Raw genomic sequence first — 25565 nt, forward strand, 5'->3', positions numbered from 1 at the left:
TGAATTGTCCTTCGAAACAAACCAGGATCTCGTTGCCATAGTTGTCATTTGCAAAGCTGCCACAAGGGGGCAACATATATATTCAATGGTTTTTGCAACACTCGTGAAGCTTCTAACTGCAAATCGCTGGATTACTGCGTGAATTACTGTCATGCTGCTAAAACACATGTTACACCATGTTAACCAGGACTGCTTAAACACCTCAGAGTGTTATTTCAATCCTGTAGACCTAACACACTTTCCACTTGTGCACTTATTAGATCTCAACCCACTGCTAGGAGTACATATTAAAATAGGTCTCCAGTCAACTTCTCTTTAGGATGATGCAGGGATGGAAATAAGCCTCTGGTTGCATAGCAGTTTCCCCCACTCCAGGTTTTAATAGAAGTTGATCAGCCCCGGTGTCTAGGTAACAGACTTGCTTATTAAACTCCCGCTATGCAATGGGAGTCTTATTTCTATCACTGGGATGGTTAGGTTTTATATATGCGTTTGCTTTAGGCTCACGTTATGCAAGATAAGTATGTGAAGATGCAGCCTATGCAATGGAAAATGTAATTTACACTACTGCACAGTTTCTAATGCACGTATGACTCAGTATGCGGTAACCTTGTGTAAGTGGAAGGCATTCACAGGACACCACAACACAGACAGGTTTGTTTCCCGTTCACTGCCTCGAGCAGGTCACTTGCAAGGTCTCCAGGAAGAGACAGCTTCGGTAACCCACAGGTGCAGACTGACTGAGCATAACTGCACACAGCTCTTCATTTATATATGAACTTTACTCTGTGCAAGACATGGTACTCCCTAGAACTGTACCATCTCTCAGTGTGAGCGCTAATGCAAGGTACCTTATCAGATTCATTATGGGAGTAGAAAGCTGCTCGCGTTAATACACTGTGTTGCCTACAATGTGCGAGTCCCTACCTCCAAAATAATAAAGACAAACCCAAACCTGCATGACCCCTTTCCAGCAATTACTGCACGCAAACAAAAATTACAGAGAGTATTAAAAACACACTTCCCAAGGACAAGTAAACTGCAAAGCACCAAAACCACTTTGAAATCTGTGGTGATGACTGCTGGTGACATCATGTATACAAGCATGGTGCATCAGAACGAATGGCTAAACTGTTAGATGCAACATTGTGTGATTCTGGAGGGGAGTATTGCTAGTTCTCTAAAGGAAGCAGCAATGAGAAATGAGCACTGTGCATTAACTTCTCCCTATTGCTTAAACCCATTCCCACAGAGCACAGCTGACAGCTGGACTGCAGGCTCCGATTACAACAGAGAGAGAGAGAGAGAGAGAGAGAGAGAGAGAGAGAGAGAGACAGAGAGAGAGAGAGAGACAGAGAGAGACAGAGAGACAGAGAGAGAGAGAGAGACAGAGAGAGAGAGAGAGAGACAGAGAGAGAGAGATCTGGGACACGGAAACACCCCTGCGTGGGTACATAGTTACCAGAGGGGTGCTCAATGCCCTGTCATCACAAACAAAATCAAACCTTTTATAGAAATCAAAATCACTCTGCACTTAAAAGTACAGCTATGGATGTAATCCAGTTCCTTACATTTTCCCAGGATCCCTTTAATTCAATAGCAGCTAGTTCTCCTGCCCCTCTTAAGCATCTTAAAAACCAGGACGTCAAAAAACATGAAGGAGAAAGACACAGAATCTGTGTTATGGAATGTCAGAGATTTGCATCCCAACTATACAGAAACAGCTCCACCTATGAAGAGAGAGCCTAAAACACAAAACAAAAACTAAACATGGCCATTCCTGTGCCCGGGTGAGGCTGGCATTGGTCCTGGATGAGGGTGCCAGTCAGCCAGGCTCACTGGACAACTGTTGTGCATTTGAATTTTTGCACTCCCTGCCAAATCCGCTCCTCAAGCGCTTCATTCATTAAAAATATCCACTCCAGTGGGCATCTTCCTGTACAACAAACTCGGAACAAAAGTCTTAATGCCTGCATTCATGGAGCTCCCAGCATCTCCTTTCCCTGGAGAATCGGAGATCTGTCTGAGTGTGCGCACACACAAACACACACACACACACACACACACACACAGCAACAGTGCCAACCAACCAGAGGCACTCCGGTCTGCCAGCATAACAGCAGACAGTGCAGAGATGAAAAATACTAAAGTGTATAAAGAAATCACAGGGATATTGAAACATCACGGCCTCAAAGCATGCATATGACAACACGCTTTCAAAATGTTTCCTGCTCTTATAACCTCTAAACATAAACAATGGATCTATAAAAAACTGACAGCTATAGATAAATTGTATTATAAAAGGGCAACAGTGTTCATTTTTGTAACGATAGGTACTGTATAAAAAGGGTAAATGGATAATTTACTTCCCTGGATGGAATTAAGCGGGATTGGAATTCACCTCAGTTTATCAGGATTCCTGGTGATCTGGGTTCTTCCTCAGACATGTTCTTCAGGTTTTTCTCGGCTTCTTCCGCAGACCTGAAAAAGGAAACCAAAAACTGGTCATTGTCGACTCCAGCTGGGAACCACAAAGCTTAAAAAGTGTGTGCTGCAGTTAAATGAGCAGCGAAACATGAGAGGCCTTCATCGGAAAATTTGGCTCCGTCATGAGATCTATCCTGACAGATCTGGGGGCAGGGGGACAGGCACTAGAGCACAGATCTGTCAACACTTTCCACCTGACATCACAACCCTTTTAAAAGAACTGCTCAATATTACCCAGAACACTTGAAACACAGTATATCTCTCCCCAAAACATAAATGCTGCATTCTGTGCCAAGGCTGTCAAACACAGGCCCTAATTGAAATGATCTACTCTTCCCTGATTCTAGCTTTGCTGACCTAGATTTCATCTTTATGACAAGAGCAAGCATTCTTTTGCTGCTGAATGGAAATCAAAAGAGAACATCCAGACATTCTGGAACCTATGAGGCACTGAGACAGAGCAGAACAGCCCTGTGGCATCACCGAAAAATAAGGAACGCAATTTCCATTTTCAATTGCTTTGGTGTTACAAGGGTAGCACTTCTGAAGCAAGTGAAACACAGCTATATAACAGAACACCTGCTAGTTTTATAGAATTAAGCCATACAACCAAATCATCTTCTAGTATTAAAAAAGCCTGTTGAAAGAGCAGACCACTATATAGGGATTTTTTTTTTTTTTTTTTGAATGTTCAAACAAATTGCTTTCAGTTCTCGGAGTCAAAAAAAAAAAAAAAAAAAAGATTAAAACAATTTACACACACTAAAATATGTGTTCATCCGCATAATAAAATCAGCGAGAGGAGACCAGCATCTGGCCTCCCAGGCCCATTCCTCTACCCCCTCCCCAAAGGACATTCTTGGAGCTGCAGCAATGGACCACAATAGAGAGAATGCAGCTATAAATCTTTGCTCAGATCTCTAACAGGGCAATAACTGCCTGGAACTGAACTCAAAAGATGACCTCTTATTTTATTACCCTCTATTTTGTTTAGCTTCAAAATGCATCTACAAAAACAGGAAATGAAGAGGGTGAAAGTGGACAACTTTTGCTTGAAATCCCCCCCTCACAGCTCCTATCAAATGAATTGCTCTCCTGTCCAGAGATGGAAATAAGACTCCCACTGCATAGCAGTTTGATCCATTCCTGGTTTTGTTACGAGGCGAGACACCTGAACTTGTTACCTAAACATCGTGACCAAGCAAACTTGTAGCAAAACCTGGAATGGGTGAAGCTGCTGTGCAACAGGAGTCTTATTTCCATCCCTGAACTTTCACTAAAGCAGATCAGAGCTGTGCTTTGAAAGCAGCATCGAGTTCCTCACACTAGGAAGTCCTTGACGTCCTCCACAGTGATGTCAGCCGTGGTGTCGAGGGTGATGTCAGCGCTGCTGTTGGGAGAGTCGAGAGCTGGCGAGGACAGTGCAGTCTGGATCTCTTCAAAAACCCCTGTGGGGAGAGACAGGAAGGATGGGCAAAGAATAGGCATGCAAGTCCTGCAATACATCACAAGAGGTAAAACGTCTGTTCATTTTTCAAAACTCAAAACCACTGGTTTCTCCTTTAAAAAAAAAAAAAAATAGGAGTTAAAAGGATGAAGGAAGCGCTTGGAAAATATGCTACAGTTACCAGGCCTTGACATATACTCCTGGTGGAGGGGTGGGGTAGTTACAGCTGCTAAAGCTAGTAATAACGAAACTCTTTCAAATCCTCCCCAAAAATGTTTGGTGCAGGTCAAAAACAAGTTTGACACTGTTTATTACGATGCTAAATGGCAAATGCTTGGAATTGGGACAAGTGACATTTAACTTTACAACATTCAGACAGCAGACCACAGATGTGTCCCCGAGTCACGCCACAATGAAGTGCACAGCACTAGGAGATGACAGGACAAACCTCGCCAAAAGAACGTGACCTTCCCATGGCTCTGCACACTGTACAGCGTTTTGGTTCTTCACGCGTTAACCTGCACCTGTTGCCCTTTTCAAGACTCATCTCTCACAACACCCCCCCACCCAGGTCAAGCTGTGCTCACACATACAACAGGAACTCGCTCCGCACAAAGGAAACGCAACCTTCCTTAAACAATGAAACGGTAGAAAAGGAAGGGACATGGATGAACTGTACACCGACTTGTATTGCTCACGTTCAAGGGGCAAGGATTCACACTGTCACATGCCCATGCAAGCTGTATACAGTGTCTCAATACAAAATTAAAAGACACATTTAATGCAATTTTTTATCCTTTTTATGCATGAAATATTTTTTTAGAAACAGCTGATTTGGACAGAGATGACTAGGTACACACTGCAGTCTGTTCGAAGGGCGTTTCCCTGTTACCTTCCTCCCCGCAAACACAGGACACAAGCACAGCACAGAGGCATCGGTAATGTGGGAGCAAGCAGATCAGCACTGCAGTGGCAGCTTCGCTACACACTTTATTGAACTCCTTTCAAATAAACTGATTTTCCCTTTGGATGTGATGAAATCAGTTACACACCAAAATTATAAAAATTAGGACGCATACATACCTAAATCCAAGTAAAAGTATTTTGTTTGTTTTTTAATAAAATCTCTGGGATCTGAAAGATTTCTTGTGAATTACTGACAGGGTTGCTATGGTTACTTCTTTTTAGCTGTTTGAGTTACCGAGGCACCCCAGGGTGATTTATTTCCCCCGATTAAACACAGTGCGTGAAAGAATGTGGGCTGATTAAATCCAGGGAGAGTAAAAAAAAGTACACCGTCGCACAGCGGGAGGCAGGGCAGGGCCAGCCTTCAGGAGCAGGGAGGGCATTAAGACGAGTTGGAGAAGTGGAGGGAACACAAAGCCATCCAGGAAGAGTGGCTTGAAACCTGGTTTCATGAGACTGGGAGACCTAGTTTGAGGCAGCTTTGCTGTATCAAACCCAGTGGCTTCGTGTTCGTTTCTGTCTGACTAAATCGCATACATCAATTCGCCAACCACAGAGGAAAGACATTCAGCACAATAAACATTCAGGAAATTTAACAGAGAAAACAGAAGTGTAGGATCTCTGCTGGCAGTAACCTGCAATGCAATCTGCACCCATTGGACGTACAAACTAGACATTTCATACATGCATGCATTTCCATACAAGAGCCTCAAAGTCAAATCATTTCAGTCAGACTTAAGTTGAGCCTTTTCCCCTTCGTGGTCCCAGAAGATGCAGAGAATAAAAATCCAAAAGGCAACACAAGCTCTTACCTTCTGCTTCTTCTAAGGAGCTGCTCTCACTCTGCATTTTGCGAGTTCCATTGGCCTGCAGTGACCCGCTTGTGCTGTTACTAAAATAAAAAATGAAGGTGAGAGAAAAAAAGTATATGAGCAAACAGGAATCCTCGACACCGCTGGCAACACTAAACTGGTACCGTACGTATATAAACCATTTCTCTAGAAGTAAAAATGTAAGTGTGATCACATAAAAGCATTGACATTGTACATGTTATGTATAGTTCTTTTTTGCAACAAAACCAAAAAGGTACCGGATCTAGGATCCAGTGCGTTCCCGCACAAATGAACAGGCATCTCCAAATAGTCTAACGAATGTCCTAACCAAGTTTCATCAACTGTATACATGTAAGAGAGGGTGACAGATGCCCCTGCCGTTTCATGCAAATATATATTTGGTCTGTTGAGCATTCTCCAAATCCACAGAGCTTTAAAAAAAAGCAGTGCTTGACCCAGTAATAGTGCAGAGTGTTTAAATATTTGAAAATGCCCTCCTGGATCCTGGCAGCCCTGTGCTCAGAGAGCAGACAGCAGGGCTCTGTACATACAGCTGTACAATACTGCGATGATTACAGCTTTCTGAGGTTGCTCGGCTCAGGTCTGTGGAATGCGCTGAATATTGAAACAACTGCTCATCTGCACAGCAGCAGCCTGGATAAATATTACCAATTCAAATGTCTTCCAGAGATGCAAACCAATTTCCATTAACTCATAAATAACACACCACATCAATAACACAGGCCGGTGCACTGCACAGAGTTTCATTAGCAGTAGTCACAAAGGGCCCCATCAGGTGTTTTTTTTTTTCTTTAGATTTTAAACACATTTTTCCTTTTTTTTGGTGCTTTTTAATTAAATACTGTAGTCCCAAATCCCTCTTCACAGCTCAGCATAAGCAGCCATGAATGGGCCGTGGATATAAATCTACAGGGTGGTCTAGAGGTAGTGCAGGCCTGAAGGGGGGGGGGGGGGGGGGATTAATAACTTCCAGCTTTGTAAAACCTGGATTTACTAACTACATATACACACCATATACACATTTGTCCTTCAGGTGGTGCCAACCACCAATTCAAACTCCCATTGGCAACCCCACAGAGGTAGATTTAAGTTATAACCTCTCCTGCACACTGATCCCCATCGTACAGCAATTTGATTCCATTATCATTCGCCTACTTGACATGATCCAGTCTTTCCAGTTACCACTAGAATGACACTTTGATCTCAAAATTAGCCCGTTAGCAAAGTCAGACTGCTCCCCTACTCCCCGACAGCTTCTTCCTAACAAAGTAACTGAAGGGTCGAAGGCATCAGGACGCAATTTTAAGCAACTTGTCACCTGCAGCACAATGTGCATATTCCAGCGTATAACCTTGGATTACAATCCTGTGCTTCGAAAGCTTCTCTTTACCTGACAGCTGTGGAGTCGTGAGGCCGGTTGATCTCCACTGTGCACAGCGGCTCTGTGATGACGCGAGCCGAGAGGGAGAAGCGCTCAAACTCAGAGGGGGATATCAAGTAGAAACCTGAACAAGAAAAAAGAAAGAAGGTAGTAGTGTAGGGCTTCTACGGGACGAGCCATTGCAATGAATTCCGAAATTGCAATTTTAATTTACCCCAGGTCTGCTGTAAAGAGTTATGCAACCTAGTTTAAGGTGACAGGGGTGCGACCCCAGTGTTCACAGTAATGGTGTTCCCTCACCTTCGCCTGCCTTGGTGAACACACAGGAGGCGATGCCACTGATGTCCTCTTTGCGGACGCAGTCGTAACGCATCTGCGGCCTCAGCCCGGGCACGCTGAACACATGGATGTCTCCCAGGTTGGTCAGGCACACCAGGCAGTTCTCACTGTAGTCCTCCGAGGAGACGCTGGTGAAGTGAACCAAGGCCACCTTCCGCACGCGGCAGCCCTCGTGAGCCGTCAGCTTGAACTTGGTCTTGGCGCTGACCTTGGGAAGAGTGAACACCTGGGAGGGGAGAGGAGGAGGGGCAATGGGGCGCCATGGACATTAACCTACAACACACCTGAACCAGCTCAAAGCGGCGCACAGTCTAGTCAAATTAGAATGACACTTTGAATCAGCCTGTAAGGAGAGACAGGGCAAAAAGTATTTTTAACCCTTCAAAAAATAAATAAGTAGGAGTAAATGCTTAAAGCATGTGCAAAATAGTGACTGATGAACTGGTTTCCAACAGCAGCGTGTGACTCCCTCTAGTTACATGACTGAGCCTGCAAGCTCACCTTGAACTGCTCCTCGGAGGCGATGAGCACAGAGTGGCTGCCCTGCATGTCCGGTGCCTTGGCCAGGTCCCGGGACACCTCGTAGGGTTCGGGGAGGGGGTTCCCCCGGCCGTCCAGCACGGCGATCGACACCACGGGCGCCCGGTGCATCAGCTGGATCTCCTTGCCCAGCACAGCCTCCACACACTGCTCTGAGAACTTCTCCAGCGAGGGCACCTCCAGCGCGTAGGCGAACACCGAGCCCGAGTTAGTGCCAGCCCACATGGTGGGTCCATGGTGCGTCCCTGTATAGAGAGACAGGGGGATTCAGCAGCGTGCCATACGGATCCGAATAGCCTCTCCTAGTTTATTACAGTACACTGGAACCCATTGCCCTTTGCGATTACAGATGCTGCTTCGGTCAAAAACTTTAAGTCAAGATTAAAAGACAAATCATTTTTTTTTTATCCATTTTATTTGCTTATTTTTCTATACTTTTAAATTGACATAGTATGGTATGAAAGGCACTATATAAAACAATTCTAAAAATGTACAATACAAGCACCACAGACACACAACAAAACCCACTCCAGCTGACTGGTAAGTTGGGTTACAGCACCCAACCTATTTTATTTATTTAATGGAGAATTGAAAGCAGCTACTGGGGGCTATGGGAGATGCAGCTCTTGTCTTGCATTTCTGCTGCAGAGAGATCCTTTACTTGGGATCTGGGATCCTTCATGCTTTTCTAATTTAGATGCACAGTAGGGGATTGACCGTTGATCCTGCAAAGTTCCCCATAAAGACACAGGCCCTCCCTCTGTTTGCAAAGTGCCACAGCAGCACATGCTTTAAAACATGGTTTCAGCGTTGGAAGATCTGCTCTGCTTTTCTGCCTAACTGAACAAGGTGTAATGATTGTTGGCAGCTGAAGGCTGCACAGCTGCCGCCCCAATTCGACATGGATATGAAACCTCAGGACGCAGCCAGAAAGGCAAGCTGTTTATTTAAAAGCAGAATTACTCACCAGGCGCAGGACACACCCATTCAGTTCTGCAGATAAATGTGATTCAGGAAGCACTCCAACAGAACAATTAAGCCATAATAACTAACATATTGTTCATAAAGTCCATTTTAAGTCCCCCCCCCTCCCCCCCAATAATGTGGTCAGTCTCTTGAGAAACAACAAATCGCAGACTCAAGTTATTTTATAGAATTTGAGTTTTATAATCAAAACATAATCCAAGAACTTGAACTGCGTTCCGGTACTAGACAAGCATGTGGAGCCAGACACTGCACACCCAACATGAAGAACGGCAGCCCATGCAAAGAATTCAATCTCCCCATCGAGACCTGTCTGACAACCAAGATTTCTGAAGGCTTAAAACTGTAAAGTTAACCATGAGAATTTAGATACGAAACATTTTGCACACAAGAGGCCCTTCACTGGGATACACCTGGCCAACAAAGTCCCGTATCTGGGACCAATTTTCTCCCATCCATCAACACCCCAGGGTGGCTTGGTGGTGGTTCGGTCTGTGGTATTACAGACATGCAAGGCAGAAAACTGCCCTTCTAAAAGGCTCCCAGCGGCTTCATTACTAGGTCCCAGCTAGCTGGTTGGCCAGTGCTTACCGTCTCGAAGGTAGGTGTCGGCGAAGCAGAGGCAGCGCACCACCCCCGAGAGAGAGTCGTCCGCCGAGCGAGGCTCTATCCTCCGCTGCACCGGTGCCACCTCCACGTCATGGGGCCCTGCCTGCTCTGCCAGCTGGGCATTTGCCTCCTGCACCTGGGAACACAATTCCAAGAGGTGAGGAGCCAGGGAGGAGGGAGAGTGAGGGGAGGAGCCAGGGAGGAGGGAGAGTGAGGGGAGGAGGGAGAGCGAGGGGAGAAGCCAGGAGCCAGGGAGTTCCAGCACCGAGTTTCAATGGGCACATGGACACTTTACAAGACTAAGATAGATAACACTCCAGCATTCAGACGATGTCCGCATCTCCTCTACCTTGCTCGCAGGGCTGTTCACAACAGGTCGTTTCTTCCCAGATACTCTGCTCTTGCGGATTCTCCTGAAGGACTGCCGCAGGGATTTCTTTAGAGATTTGACCCGCGACAAGGGGCCCTCCATGGCCAGAGAGTCGTTGGGGTGCAGCGTACACCTGAAAAGGGCATACCAGGGATTAAAAATACTGAAATCGTACTTGCACAGTCCCACCCCCAGCTCTCGCGGGTGTCGTTACCTGGCCAGGACGGGGTTGCGCCGGTGGTAGTCAAAGAGGCCGAATCCGTGGCTGGTACCGAAGGCGACGAGGTTCCACTCTGGGTGCAGCGTTACCGCGGTGACGGCAGCAGGGGGCATGCACTGCACCAGGATGCTGGGCTGGAACCCCGGCTGGAAGCTGATTGGCCCGTTGTTGGGAGTGAGCCGGTCGTGACCTTTCCAAGTGAAGCCTTCTCGATCCTGAAGCAGGTCCAACGTGGCCATATTGATCATGTGATCTGACTTCTCATCATTGGGGTCCATCACCAGAACCTGGGGTGAGCGCATTCATGAGTCACAAAGCATTACTGAAGGTTTAAAAAGGGTTAATTATTTAAACTTAGGATTGCCTTAGTTCACACTTAAAAATGTACATCTACTGTAGCTACTGGTCCAGATTACCTGTCCTGCAGTCCCAGCCACCACCAGTTTGCCACTGTATTTACACAGAGCGATCTTCTGAATCCCCAGCCTGGGGTCATCACTGTAGGGGTCGAAGCAGCCGACCTGGAAACACAGAGATGACTAAATGCATGGGACTGCCACACAGCGAGCTGGAGCCAAGCTACAGCAAGACAGACAGTGCTTCAGAGCTCACACCAGAGATCCCAGTCCCAGCACAGCCCAAGGACCCAATCAGACAGTGCTTCAGAGCTCACACCAGAGATGCCAGTCGCAGCACAGCCCAAGGACCCAATCACTCTTCCAGCTTTGCAATAGTGCTCCATTTGTGGTTTAGATCCTGTACCCAAGTAGAGTTTTCCTTTCATCAAAACATTTTGGAAAACTATCCTGCTCACATATTTACTGCATCTCTGCTGGACGAGGAGGGGACATTTTTTTTTTTTTTTGCACCAACTCAGATTATAATCCAACCAGTCTACTGTCCCATGACAACCATCACAGTCCAGTCCTTGATCAAACTCACTGCCAATTGCCGGACATGAACCTGCTGCCAAGTGGCTGACCTGATGCAATTTAAGAGACAGGCTTCTTTACCTTTAGGATGGACCTCAATACAGCACAAGAGTGCGCCCCAAAACCCAGCGAGGGGGTGACAGCTTGTTTGCTATTGTGCATCTCACAGCTGGTGCACACAATGCCACAGGCATCAAAGAATACAAATAAAAGGCTTCACCAGCATTTATCTGCATCAACACTCTTTTTAGGGTTCTTTTGTTGTTACAAAGGCACTACAGAATTGTATAAAAAAGAAACCCCAGCTCCATTCAAAGGCATGTTGTATCTAACCATTGCATTTTAAAAAACAACCTTACTACCTACATTTATATTTCATATACCATGGTCAGCCAAAACCTCATCACTGATGCAGATTCATATATTTTATTGAAGAGGAAATTGCAAGTAATTATTGTACATACATTGCTTCCCAAACCCAATAGCTTTTAACCTGCAAGTGTGACTCAAACCCAGCATTTAAAAGTTAAAGAAATTAGGCAAATCTCAGCTCATACAGGAGCCATCCCCCTTCAGCCCACTTATAGCACAGTATTATTGTATATTGTAGTATTAAAGGGATAAGCGCATTCATCTTATAAATACCAGCTTGCGTTAAAGCAATTTGACCATTTAATGAAAAAAAAACAAAAAAAAAAACACACCACAACAGTTGCCCCTCAGTTAAATCTTTTTATTGTAGCACTCCATTCTCCCTGGCTATATGCAAACACTGGGAGATTGAGACCATGCCAATGCAAATCCACTGAAGGGTGCACTTCTTTCCTTTGTGCTCTGTACCTTAGTTACAGCTCTGTGCAGCTGTGCAAAGCACCCCTACAAAGGCAGTTATCTAAAGGAGTCTGCTCTTGGTGTTTCTGAAGGAGAGCTTCCGGGAATGGGGATATGCCAGAAGGAGACAGTCTTTCTAATCCTCTGCAGATCTCAGGTTTTTTTTTTTTTTTTTTTTTGCAGCTGGCCTGTTTTTAATTAAATACCAAATAGGAAAAATATTCCAGCGCTCGCCCCATATGCTGCTAATCAGTGCATGCCAAACTCTGGTCCCCATTTCCTGTGTGTGTAGGGAGGGGATGGGAGCTGGAACAGACTTCCTCATCTGCCATTCATTTATTTTTTGTTTCTGAATTGGGGAGGGAGGGGCAGTCTTTGTTAGGAATTTCTTAAATTAACACTAAGATACTGAGAGGCATATATACAAAAAAGAAAAAAAAGTGATCAGCTAAAATAGGAGGCAGTAAAAAATTGTTTAAAAAGCACAGCCTGGATGCAGCCTTCCTCTTCTCCAACTGACAGTCAAGACATTGTAACCAGCACTCTGCTGCTGTATTAAACTTTGCCTTCAATATTTTCTCTGCTGACCAGCTTTCTAACCCTTTTTCTAGTTTTAAACCGACACCCTCAACGTTTGCTCTTACCTTCCTGAAGGGGGGCCACTCGTCCTCGCCCTGCTGGGTCAGGCTGTCGTTGTGATCGCAGTCTGTCTGGAAGATGTTTGCGGTGCTCAGTTTGTACAGGGGCTTTAAAGAAACTCCTGATGCGTCCCAGAATCGAACTGTACCATCTTCATGGCTAAAGAAATGGGGGACAAAGCACTGTGTCTTCAATATACTCTATGCATCAAGTCAGCCCACCCTCGTGTCCTTTACAACTCGGCTAACCTTGCATTTCCCTCATTGAGGCAATGCATCCAACAGGGGGAGGCTGGGTGCAAACTGGCTACCTTACACCCTTAACCCTTTCAGTTCTGAATTGTCAAAATTAATGTATATCATTTACAAAAGGAACTCCTTTACTGAGTATACATGAGAACAGGACAATTTTATTATATATATTTTTTTTTAAAAAACATGTATTTCTACATGACCTTGGACTGGGACCTAGGAGTCCTGTGAGGTTCCAGCATGATTTCCGATGGCATGTGTTAACATACAGTGCCAAGCTAGACTGAAAGGGTTAAGAGAGAACCCCCTGTACCATAACAATTCATCTTCAAAGCGATGAAGCCAAGTGCATGCTGCTTCTACAGTCAAAGAGACAAACTGACAAACCACCAGACTTAAAGTGCAATTCAAGATCTCTGAGGGGACTTTAATACCAAGATCATCTCGTCTTACAGGCCTAGTGAGGGCTTAACCACAAGACAAACCAGGTTCTGGCAAGCTTGAACACAATCCCAGATCATCACATTTATTCAACAACGTAGCCCTCTTTTGCCCCGTGATTAAAGCTGTTTGCTGTGTGTGCGTGTAAATTCAATCTGCCTGAAGACAACAGATGTTTTAGAAAGACAGGAGCCTGCTTTCTGTGTTGAACTTGACAGCTACAGGATCGTCAAACACTGACATGTGAAACCCAAGGCGGCAATCCACAGAAATCAGAGCAGACACACACATGGGGAGACTGCTTTTCATCTATCAGTGTTTGCTCTTATCAATAATGTAAAAAGGTACTGAAGGCATTAGCTGAAATATTTGTCAACTTGACAAGTTTTACTTTTCTGTACTTCACTTGTACTATACCAGTAGCTGTAAGAGACTGTTGTAAAGTCCACTAGACACACACTGTGCCTTAAAGTAATATACATAAATATGAAGTTTCTTACCCCGTTAACAGCAGGCCCTTCTGACGTGGTTCTGGAGATAAACTCTTCCCTCCATTGACTGGCCACTTCTACAATAAATACAGAAAGTGTGTTAAGGCTGTGTGAACTCCTTAAATACACTGCCACCCCTTCCGCTCTCGCCTCTCCCCTCCCCCGTGCTCTTACCACATGCGTCTGCAGAGGGTTCTGCTGTTGCCCGGCACCCACGATCCTCTCCCACAGCTTGGCAGGCACGTTAGAGATGTGGTAGGAGCAGGTGATGGCAGAAGAGTGCAGGGGGGCAAGGTAGGGAGAGGGGATGGTGGGCCACCCAGTGGTCTGGAGGTCTATCACCACCAGCTCCTCTTCCAGAAGGACGACCAGAGCATTGGGGTCATCGTACTCTAAACAAAAGGAAAATCAAAAACAAGGACAAGCTGTTTGAAAGAGGAAAGACCATGGTCCATTATACATGTGCTCAAAACTTGTCCTTGTATACCATTGCAAGATGAAAACTAATTAGACATTCATTTGATACGCAACATGCATTAGCATTTTTTGACATTTTTCAAAATAAAAAAATACTGATTGTGGAGACAGGGAATCTGCAATACATTGTGCTAAAAAGTCCCCCAAGACACCAAGCCTCATGTGTACCCTTTGTTATCTGACCAACATTCACCACTCAGCACCTCCACACACAGAGCATGATCTGAAACAGGGTCCAGAGCACTCCCACTCACCCTTCTCGCTCTCTGTGCAGTGGATTGTGAAGAAGTCGATGACCCGGGACGTGAAGTCCAGAGTCACCTGGGTCTTGTCCTGCAGGACGGTGACGCAGTGCCGGTCCCCGTAGCTGGCTCGGGGCATGCCACCACTGAAGAGGACGAGGGGGCTCCTGGGAAGCACAAGAGGATTCAGTGGAGAAGAGAACTCGTAAGCAAACTTCAAACAAGTTAGCTTTTTATAGACCAGTGCGTAAATGGGGGCGAAATTATTGTTTAAAAAAAGATAGGCACACACACAGGTATTTCTGTGCCAAGAACACCCCCTATACCAAAGCAAACTAATTTATACGCACCCCGATTCTGAAGTCCTCCACTGGATTTTGTTAATGGCCTTACATGGAAAGGGACCTGAGAAGGAAGAGAATAAGGATTTAATGCTAACCTTAAAACAGTGAAGCTCTCCCACCAGGCAGCCAGAAGCTTGCATCATTCTAGGACCGACCATGTGTAACCTTTAGAAGAACTCCAAATCCATTTGAAAAACGCACTACAAACTCTTAATATAAAATGACTTGTTTGCACCACATTAGTTACTCTTCGTAGCTCCATGAGCAACATACTGCAGTGGAAGTGTTCCTGCTCACCGTACGGTATGGTGGAGGTGACTGGCTGCTGGGCTCTGGGGTTGTTGCTGTTCACAGCCCACACCATGTACCCTCCGTCACTGTGAGAGCTCACAAACGTCTTGCCACTCCGCTCCCAACCCAGGCTTTCCAGCTGCTGCAGGACCGAAGTAAATCACACACACAGGGTTAAATAAAACTGACTCAATGTCAGATCCATACAGTACAGGGCACATTTGGAAATGTTGGTACTGGTTACAGATTTGAATTTATAAAACTCCCAAAATAAATCAAATTGAAAAATGATGGAGAAGCCCACATACCAGGTTCCCCAAGAAGAGATTGTCCACCTGTCTGGTGCTCTGGTCCCACAGAACCACCAGGCCTCTGCTGTAACCAATCAGGACCTTACTTGGGCACTGGGGGTGTTCCTGTAGCGACTCGACTGGCCCCAGAGTCTTCCCACACTTGTATTCCTCTGGAACACTGGAGACACACAGCCACACTGGGTCAAAGGCCAGGTCAGCTCATATTCAGCAAATATAGTTTTAGTGTCCATGATCGTCTTGGCTCTCCTACACAAGGTAGTTTATTTTTTTGGTTCTAAAAAGTCATTTAAATCTTGTATAGTACTTGCTTAATAAAACACAGTATCTTTAGATGTCAACACAAAAAGGAATTCAAGGTTGTACTGCAAGATGAATTTTAGATTTCTGCCATATTGTGTTAAGATATACAATTAGGAACCATTGTACTACTTTTCACTGCTTTCATGTCAATGAAAGGCATCCAAAACTAATCATCATGGATTTGCAAGTAATCAAATCAACCAACCAACCAACAGCCATCATCCTCTCAATACCACCTTAAATCTTTGTTTTTGACATGTGAAAGCACCACGCAGCTAGGGTAATGTAGCTGAATTTGTATTGGAGTAATGTGAGATCACTTCCTGGCCAGATGCAAGCCTGGAATGTGTATTAGGCTGCCTGCCTACCCCTGAAACAAGAGGCAACAGTAATCAAGAACTGAATGTCAATGACCAGAAAGTTTACAGCTTCTACCCAAACCAACCAACATGAAGATGTACTGTACATAACTGCAGAGCCCTCAAGAAAAATGCTGATATACCGAGAATACTGTACAGAAACACAATGACAAGCAGGAGGAAGGACCTAATTCCCGAGCGCTGCCAGGTTCTGTTATGGTCTCATCTGGTGATATGGTAGCTTGCCAGGGCTCAATCTACACCCATCACGGGGACTGTGCTGTGATGAGATACGCAGTGGAGGAGAGAGTCAAAACTGCAACACAGGCAGTGGTACAGAAAAACTACCCATTAGCAGTTGCTGGATTTCATTGTTTTAATTACAGGAACGATTACAAATGATTATAAATCTTCTACTTGTGTTACAGCAGATTGCTCTAGGCTTTATAGATGCTTGCCCATTGGTTCCCCAATAGTAAATCGTACAGACTATGGAGCAGTTCGACCCGTACACATCAGTTAACGCCCTTTCAGTCCTGGCCCTAACCCTCTTCCCACACTCTTCAAGCTTCAGCAAGAAGCACAACAGATATTACATTTAAACCATCCCTGACTGCTCTGTGATTTTTATGATGGTCTGGTTTAGTAAGAGTAGCGCATGCCAGTTCAAAATAACGCCACCGAGTTTCCAAAACACTGCAGGAGGAGTTGCCCAGTCGAGTGGGCGGTCACCTCGCCTCTGAGGCTCTGAACACAAGTCAGGAGGGTCCAAACCAGCGCAGGACTTTGCTGGAAACTTTACTTTTCTTCTTTATTAGGATACAGTACTAAGAGTTCTGGAAGATTCCTCTTCCTATAGTGTTGCTTATATAGTAGGGGTGCGTGGATACGCGTAATTGCCTTTAAGTAGTATTTATATCAGCAGGTATTTCAATAAATCCATTCATTAATGTGTATTTCAAAACAAAGAAAAGATTTTACATGATTCCTTTATGAACTAACAAGCAGGGGCTGGCTAGACCAGGACAGCTAGTCCTTTACAGATTGGGGGGGGGGGGGGGGGGGGGTCTGTCATCCGTCAGGCACATTTCTACCAACATATACTTGCCTAAGTGTGCCCCTCTATTACACTGTGAGGAAGCTGTCCTCTTCAGAGTCAATTACTGGGAATTAATGAAATATTCCGTGACAGGTCTTTGCAAAAGCAGTTTTGTTCAGGAAGAGCTCTGGTGTGGCAACTAGTTATTAACTGGGGCTCAATTGGAGGCTGGGGTGCTTCCGCAGCCAAGCAAACGAGCAGTTAAGAGCACAGCTCTACGATGCTGTCATTAGGAAAGAGGCAGCCAGGGTGCAATTTAACCGACAATTTAAAGAGTCTCCATTAAAGTGTTTCACAGCCGTTCTACCAGGTTTACAGCTTGTTATACATGATGGAGGTTTAACATTGTCTGCTGAACTCTGTAACAAAACACATTTCAGTACAAAGTAGCTCAGCTGTACACCAAAACGTGACCCAAACACACGCTTGTGGAATGAAGCGGAATAACTTTCAGCTCGCCACAGGCAGGAGGGTTAAACTCTCTTCTGAAAACACAGGATGGTCCACACTGGGATGAAAATGAGACCTGGGCAGAGCTCCGAGCTCAGACACAGGGCCACACCTAGAGCGCAGGGGACCCCCACAGCCGGAGCCCTGACCCACAACGGGGCTCGGGTCGTTTCATCCTGGCTTTCAAAGGGACTGCAGCCAGCGGGACACAGCAATCTCCAGCCACAAAGAGAGGAAAGGCTGAGAGAGGATAAATAAGAGACTGTGTTTGAACTCTATTAAATGTTGAAACAAGGGGAGGGAGGAAGACCACAGAATGTGGAGGGAAGTTCCGTAATGCTAGTTTTATGAGCTATAGCTTGACCGCAAAGTCCTCCCCCCCCTTGGCCGGCTCAAAGTTTTGTTCAATAGTCCGATGAGAAATAAAAGTTTGCAAAGGAAGTTAAAGAATGTGCTAAACTTTCCACACAGTGGGGATTGGTGCCAGCGATTTCAACTGCTGTGGATATACATTATATGGATTACATTACAGTCCCAGTCTGAAAGCATAAATCAAAAGAAATTATGACATCAATGCATTACTCAAAACTGCGTAATTTAAAAAAATAAACAAACAAATCCTTTCTATCACTTTGATACCATCAACAGATCTTCTTGCAGACCATGTTGCATCCAAGTATGCAATATTAAAGCTAGTCGGAGAGCCAAGAATATTCAATCTTTCCTGCAGTTCATTCCAGCCTTATCCCTTTGGCATCCTGCACTGACCACACAAGACGAATCCACTGTAGGAGCTGCAGCTTCCTCCACTCTATAGTGCTGGAGACGTTCCAGCTTCAATTAGCTTCCTCCTTGTCTGAGCTCCCCTCCAGCACGGCAGGTCGATTTAGCAACTTCATGCTCACACACACACCCCACCACTGGACTTTCATATCACACTGTTGTTTTTGCAACTTGGGTTTCCAAAACAGATCTATCGAGGCAATCTTTCAATTCCTGTTAAGCACAGAAATCAAAAAGCTCTAGAACAGCAGGGAAAGGGTTCGACTCAAGTCTGCTGTTATAAATTTGGATCAGCTTTTGAGTGTACCCTGACCTTTATATTCAAACGGCTACAGCCCAGCCTCTGGACTTTGATGCATCACATGTGGCACTGAGCTGTTTATAGTAACCCCAGGAAAAAATCAAGTCATCAATACACAACATCAACATATAAAAATCAACAGTTGTAGTGTTGAAGGAACGTTACATTTGTCTCGTGTCAAAAAAAACCCAAAAACAGTATATTCTTGGAGTTGTGTTTTTATAACGGTGGTTTGGCTACTACAGTAATTCGTTTTACCAGGACCCCCTTGAAAATGAAAACGAAATGCATCTCTCATATCTCAAGAGTTCAATCCTGGTTAAATGAATACATTTAAAATTGTGTCAAGCTCCTGTCCGCGTGTTTTACTGCAGCTCTCCTTCTCGGTTTAAAGCTATGAACCAGTTTGCGGAAAGCATTACCTGAAACGCTTCTATACTTCAACCTAACAGTGTGGCCTGGTGTTCCATATGCAATGTTGAGCAGCAGCATATTTTTACCCCACCTCCTTGACTAAGCTTTGCTAACCACAGCATTACATTACCAAACACACACCCTGTTCTTCCATTAAACCTTAACCTTTTGTACATCCATGACATATTATTTTTTTTAAAGAGTTGGGATGGAGAAGCCATGACTTTGTACTTCCTCTCTTAAGTACGCAGAGCTGGCTAACAGAATACATGTCGAGGTGCTTTGAATACGATCTCCGAGTGCCCCAGCCACAGGGGGCTTGCTGGATTTATTTTCACCCCTCTTTGGAAAGCAGCTGGGAGCAGTGAACTGGGCAGGAGCCTGTTGAGCCAGGCAGCCGGGACACACACATGAAACACTTAAACTAAACAGGGCCCCCCTGCCTCTCCCCTCCAAAAGCGATCTACCTATAAGAATACAGAAACTTCCAAAAACTACATTTGTTCAGCTTTTACATTTTAGAGCTCTGAATTAAACAACACAGGGGGAAAATGTATAGATAGAACTACTGTAGCCTTTGAATGTTAATGTTGTACTTACAAACTAGTTTATTGATTCTGAATGTTTGTTAAACTTCGAAGAGCCATTGCATAGACACCATATTTTAAGGCAGAATCTTTTGTATTTTTTTTTTTTTCTTTAAACTCAAATATTTCAATGCAGATCTTGCATGGTAGGATGGGACGTTATTTAGACCCCCCTAAATGACTTGGATGGAAGTTGGTGATAAAATAAATGTGTCTAGTAGACGCACATTTCCTCAGACGCTGATAAAGGCAAGGGAAAAAAGGGATTATTTTTTAAAAGAAAAGGACACACTCTGGGGTCTTACCTCTGCATGATCTCGTCCTGGAAGAGGGGCTTGCTGTCTGCCAGCGTCAGGCTGGGTAGCTCCACAAAGTGCACCCCTCCTCCCTCGGTGCCAAGGCAGGCCATGTCGCAGCTGGTCCATAGCAGGATCACCGTCACGCGGGCAACACTGGTCGGGGCACTGGCGAGGACAGCACAGGCATGAGAATCCCAACTACACCCTACTTCTATTAGTCTCTACCCATCATGCAGAGTGGGAATGAGGGCACGAGTCATGGTGTGCTAAAGCGAGCTTCTGGTGGTGGTTTCAAAGAAAATAAAACGGCATTAGCAACAGACAATTCTGGCCTACTTTTTAATACAAGTTCCCATCTTATCATTTTTGCTGTCGTCTTCTCCCTTCTGCACCCACAATAAAATCAGTGGGTCTTAAACACACATTGACAGCAGTCTCGCGTGTGTACTGCTTTGTGTTTAGCCAGGGTATTCCAGAGATCAGAAAGCTAGGGTCCACTCCTTTTTAAAATCAATTCCAATTCCTTTTACAACATAGGCATTATTGAGCAAGCATGTATACAATTTGTCAAACATGTGTATACAACTTGTCAAACACGCTTACAATACAAATGTATTGTTGTAGACAAGTTGTATACATGTTTGCTTGTACATGTTTTAAAAGGAAATGGATCGATTTAAAAAGGTAAATGGAAATTGACCTCAACCACTAGGTCACACTGCAGCATGTTAGTTTGAGGCCTGTGCAGCACTATTTTCAGCTCCGATATGCAATTGATTTAGTAAGAACCATTGTGGAACTCCAGGTATCCAATGTTTGCATTGCTGACATTTTCTTGTTGACCTTTTGACCCCAAGCACTCCCGGATAAAGCATTCAGACAGAGCATGTGGCATCTAACCAAGGCAGCTGTATGGGAGTACTGGTACTGAAGAACCCTGCCTGATACCACAAGGGGGAGGAGGAGAAGAAGAAGGAGGAGGAGGAGGAGGAGGAGGAGGAGGAGGGGAGCGTACTTGGCACTCTCGAAGCTGGCTCTTCCCGGAAGGATAAAGCTACGGATCTCTTCCAGATGGGAGCTGCCTTCCCGCAGATTGATCTCCCACAAGTGGAGGGTATTGTCATCCAGCAAGGACAGGAGCCGCCCCTGGAATGCAACAAATACATGAAATGCATTCAAAATCAATAAAACACAACACTGCATTGGAGATGTATTAAAACTGGGTTGGTTTAAAAGCATGATGGCTTTGCATTTGACACTGATACAGTAGCTTCTGCAAAATAAAACACACCCATCTTACTGTCTGCCGATACAAAGATCAAAGCCTTAGCCAGCGAAACATTGTTTTAGTATTACTCAATTGAACTACAGAAGAATAATCTTGACAGAATCCTGCTCAAAATCAAGTGCGCTGTCAACTGTTTGTTACAGCCACTGAACTGGAATGCAATTTTATTTTGGCCTACTTCAAATAAAAGCAGCTGTTGCTATTTCTGGTGTCTTTGTATTTGAGAGAACTTTACCAGCAGCCATCACTACAGGGGTACGGGGTAAGCAGTTAGGGGTCTTGGCCGACTACACCAAAGCCAACACTCACCTGTCCAGGTAAAAAGTGCATCTGTGTCACTGTGGCGGTCTCCTTGTGCAAACCTGTGAACTCCACACCAGGGGCTCCATATCTGAGGATTGTCAGTCAAGGACCTCAGCACATCAAAGCATTGGAAAAAATGGCAGGTGCAGGAAAGGTAACTCGGGGGAGGCTGCTGCTAAAAGGGAGTTCCGTCAAAGCGGTTATAGCACACAAGCTTTCTTGGCGAATAAAATAATACTTTGGTAATCTCCCAGTGTGTTCATTTAAATATGCCTCATTTGGGGGAAAAAATAAAATAAGAGAGGCCTTTATATTCTGTAAAAATTATTGGTATAGGTTTGGTTTGAATTCCAGCTTGGCCGGAAACATACTCTTCAAAAGCCTGTGGATTTGCATTCTGTCCACTCCACCCCCACCCAGACAAACAACAATTCCACAAAAGTCCTAGAGGCAAACATACCAACCAGTATAAATACATAAATCAGATGTCACATTTCAGCCTGAGCCAGCATATAAACAATATACAGTACATTGTCTGCCTGCCCCCCCCCCCCCCCCCAACACGAAAGAAAAAAGAAAAAATTGCCAGACTTAGTCTTAGCCAGAAAAGGCTTGTATTTTGCATGGGAACCAAAAATATTCAGCAGTGGGATGTGTTGGCCATCAAGCATGTTGGAAAGATTGTACTTTGATGGTGTCGGCTGTGCTGGGAAAGTTACTTTTCTCATCAGCGATAAACTGAACCTTAGCTTTCAGACAGCGTATTGGAAGACCCTGTGTGCAATAGTATTACAAACATGGTTTCATTATCCTGGTTAAGCTCACTGTTAGTAAGAACAACCCCCCTCTCAAGGCTCCAACCTGAATGGAATGTGTCGCATCAGAAAGCATTAGAGCATCTTCACGGAAAGCTGTGCCTCCGGACAGATTACTTAGAGGCTCTGAGACTGTAAGGATAAAGGTTTCGTTCTGGGTCAGTGCATTGTTACCATCTTAAGCGCCCAACTGTATTATACCTATAAATCAGTTTGTTTTTAAAAGACAGTCTTTCTGCAGTGAAGCAGAATCAAAACTAAATCCGTGTTGGCCTCATGTTTATTGGAAAACGATACGTAATCACTGCCAAGCAGAAACAGGAAAGCCAGGGTCGTGTTCTGCATGTTTTCTTGTATAGATTTCATTAGGTCAGTCCACACTCCCTCAATCCAAGTGCATTTTAATCCTGCTGCATAATACCAGCTCACTCTACACCAAGTGATTTTCTTGCTCAGCCTAATCCTTCAACCTTGATGAGCACGATGCCAAGGAGTAAACAAACTGCAAAAGGTCAGAATAGTTGCCATGGAGACACCGCCCGACACATCCCGTTTGCAATAGCTCACTGCGACACAGACTCACCAGAGACCGCATGTACAGATCACGTAGTACAGTCCGTACAACCCTTATACCTACAAAGCAGCACGTTAAAACAGTTTAGATACCCAACTGTGAGAAAAATGGCCTTCGGAAACATGCACAAGCAACACACAATACTAAGCCAGTGGATCACTTCGTCCATTTCATGCTCAATGTGAGAATCAAATTAGTTTCTTTGGACGGTACAAGTAAGGTAGTTCATATACATGCTTTACATCTGCATACATCTCTGCACTCCCTCCTATAAAAGGCTTGTGAAGCAGAAGCAGAAGCACTGTGCAAGGCATGATGGGTTGAAGCCATTCAGTGACAGGAAGTGTAAACACCAGGGCCCGTGTCAATGGGAAGTGAACTAACCTCTGTTAACCCAATGTGGTCATCTCAGTATTTCAACAATCTTCAAAACAAAGCGCAATGCACAAACCTGATGATATAGAACTTGATAACTCAAATGAAAAAAAACAGAAATTCCTCAAAACCAGGAGATTAAATAAATAGGAGAGGTATTTGATTGCATTCGGTTAACAGCTGTGGGTCTTGCGCTGTAATTGGTTCAGCTCGCTTGGCACAAACAATGCAGTAAACAGTCCGGCCCTGCCTCCCTCACAGCTCCCAGGTTTTCCCCATGGATTTAACCCCACCCGTCTCCCTCTACACTGGGGAAGAAACCCACTTGAGTGCGATTTTCATCTAAAAACAGGACTTTCCTGGTTAAACAAAAGCTAAAAATGATTTGACAACGTTTTGAGAAGTCTTTAGATTTACACACTACCACCGTGCCTAGACAAACTAGAAGTGTAGTGCATGTAATGCAAGACATTAGCAAGATTTTTTTTTTTTTTTTTTTTTAAACTGCAAAAAAAGTTTCTACGAGGATATTAAAAGGGAGAAAAATCTTTGACTTCTTTATGACCAAGGGCTCATTTCATCTCAGATAAAAAATGTAGCGCCTGGGGATTGAAAACGTCCATCATTATTCAGTGGTAATCTACACTTGAAGTCTATCAATAAAAGTGAAACTCAGCACACACTTAAATAAATGGAAGTGTTCACAGAGGAGAATCTCAGGTCAGGGGACAAATTGACTGAACAGGGCTGCTTCAAATCCTAGACAATTCAGCAGGTCATCATTTACGTAATTGCAGCTGTATTAAAACAGTGGGCTGTATCGGAATCCTGGAAACTGAATGACAGAACATTCCAAGCGTTCCTGGGGTACAAGAGGCAGCGGGTGAGCTCAATTGGCAATGCACTGTACTGGCATTCTTTAGAAAACAATGAACAGTGTACTGTGCACTTACACAGGCATATCGGCTCTGTAATCTTCCATTCAGAATCAGGACGGCTGCACTGTATAAAAAGAGCTGTTCTGCTTCAACGCTTCAGAGAGTATTAAGCTGAACTCACAGACAGCTGCGGGTACACAAGGAGACATCCATCTCTACCGTCTCACCTTGGTGCACAGAGACTAAATGTACATACTCTTCAAATCAATGGGAGCCAAAGGCCAAATGCCAAATGCCTTCATTATTACAGTGCAACCGAAGACTGCATTGGACAAAACGGTTGTGTACTTGACTTAAGATTCCTTGCAGAATTTAGAAGTGTGGGATGGGATATACACCGACACTCATTACTGCTGCCTATACAGTAGCACAGGTGATTTAAACACGATTCAAGTGGTTAACTGTCACCACTACCATGGTAATAACTGCCATGCACAGACCAGTTGTCCAAAACAAAAAATGGCATTTAATGCAATACCTATGCAGGGCTTTAAAATGCAGAACAGGTGTACTGCAAAATCCCCTTCTGATTTTCACTTTGAACAAAGTGTGAAATTGACCAGAGCATGAGCTCAAGACCAGTACAAGGTCCCACAGCAGCTAGCAGCCCTTCCACAGCACGGGGTGTTGGACTATATACCACACGTGGTTAGCAGCACAGGGTGAAGAATGCTATTCACAGAAATGAGGCCCTGGAGTGTGCTTTTACAATCACGTTTACAAAGACACCCAGCAAACATCTGAACAGGATATCACACCCCACTTAAATAACTCAAAGTCTGATCCTTAACTTTAAAGAGCAATAATCAAAAAGGCAGTTCAAAGCTTAGGGGAAAGTGAAAACAAATAGCGTGCACTGCAAAATTGAAGGCTTATTGAAAAGAATGCTATCGCATACCCCTCAACTTAACCATCTTTCTCTTAAGCAATTCGGTTCCTGATGACGCTTTAAAAATCACCACTACAAGGCACAGACACTAGTGTCTGTCGGAATCTACAAGACAGGTGCCCACAGGCCTGGGATCTAAAGGGTTAAAACACCAACTGCGAATCTCTGGCAAATCGACGACTGTTGAAATGTGTTAGAGCACAGTGGATATTTCAAATATGGTGAAATCTAGTCTAGCCACCAGCAGGCTGTATAAATGATGTTCAATATGGATGGGTCTGTGAAACCTGGGGAAAAGCGAGAGCATCATACTGCACAGAAAGACATGCTGCACCTCCACA

General features: G+C 44.6%; 1 protein-coding gene across 1 annotated transcript in view; it reads right to left on the bottom strand.

The window, feature by feature from the left end:
• LOC117431036 (lethal(2) giant larvae protein homolog 1-like) overlaps nt 1-25565 on the bottom strand; it is a 45355-nt gene that overhangs the window by 3669 nt on the left and 16121 nt on the right. The window contains exons 3-22 of the mRNA XM_034051619.3: nt 21640-21721; nt 21058-21188; nt 20049-20207; nt 15445-15607; nt 15143-15278; nt 14852-14906; nt 14514-14668; nt 13957-14174; nt 13792-13859; nt 12605-12758; nt 10614-10718; nt 10192-10484; nt 9957-10110; nt 9590-9743; nt 7976-8259; nt 7436-7700; nt 7145-7259; nt 5713-5792; nt 3812-3935; nt 2402-2481 (exon numbers count right to left, since the gene is read on the bottom strand). Of these exons, the coding sequence (XP_033907510.1) occupies nt 2403-2481; nt 3812-3935; nt 5713-5792; nt 7145-7259; nt 7436-7700; nt 7976-8259; nt 9590-9743; nt 9957-10110; nt 10192-10484; nt 10614-10718; nt 12605-12758; nt 13792-13859; nt 13957-14174; nt 14514-14668; nt 14852-14906; nt 15143-15278; nt 15445-15607; nt 20049-20207; nt 21058-21188; nt 21640-21721 (2974 nt within the window). The 3' untranslated portion in view covers nt 2402. The remainder of the gene's footprint in view (nt 1-2401; nt 2482-3811; nt 3936-5712; nt 5793-7144; nt 7260-7435; nt 7701-7975; nt 8260-9589; nt 9744-9956; nt 10111-10191; nt 10485-10613; nt 10719-12604; nt 12759-13791; nt 13860-13956; nt 14175-14513; nt 14669-14851; nt 14907-15142; nt 15279-15444; nt 15608-20048; nt 20208-21057; nt 21189-21639; nt 21722-25565) is intronic.

The sequence above is a fragment of the Acipenser ruthenus genome, chromosome 22 (genome assembly GCF_902713425.1).
Source record: "Acipenser ruthenus chromosome 22, fAciRut3.2 maternal haplotype, whole genome shotgun sequence".
In the NCBI taxonomy this organism is placed as follows: Eukaryota; Metazoa; Chordata; class Actinopteri; order Acipenseriformes; family Acipenseridae; genus Acipenser; species Acipenser ruthenus.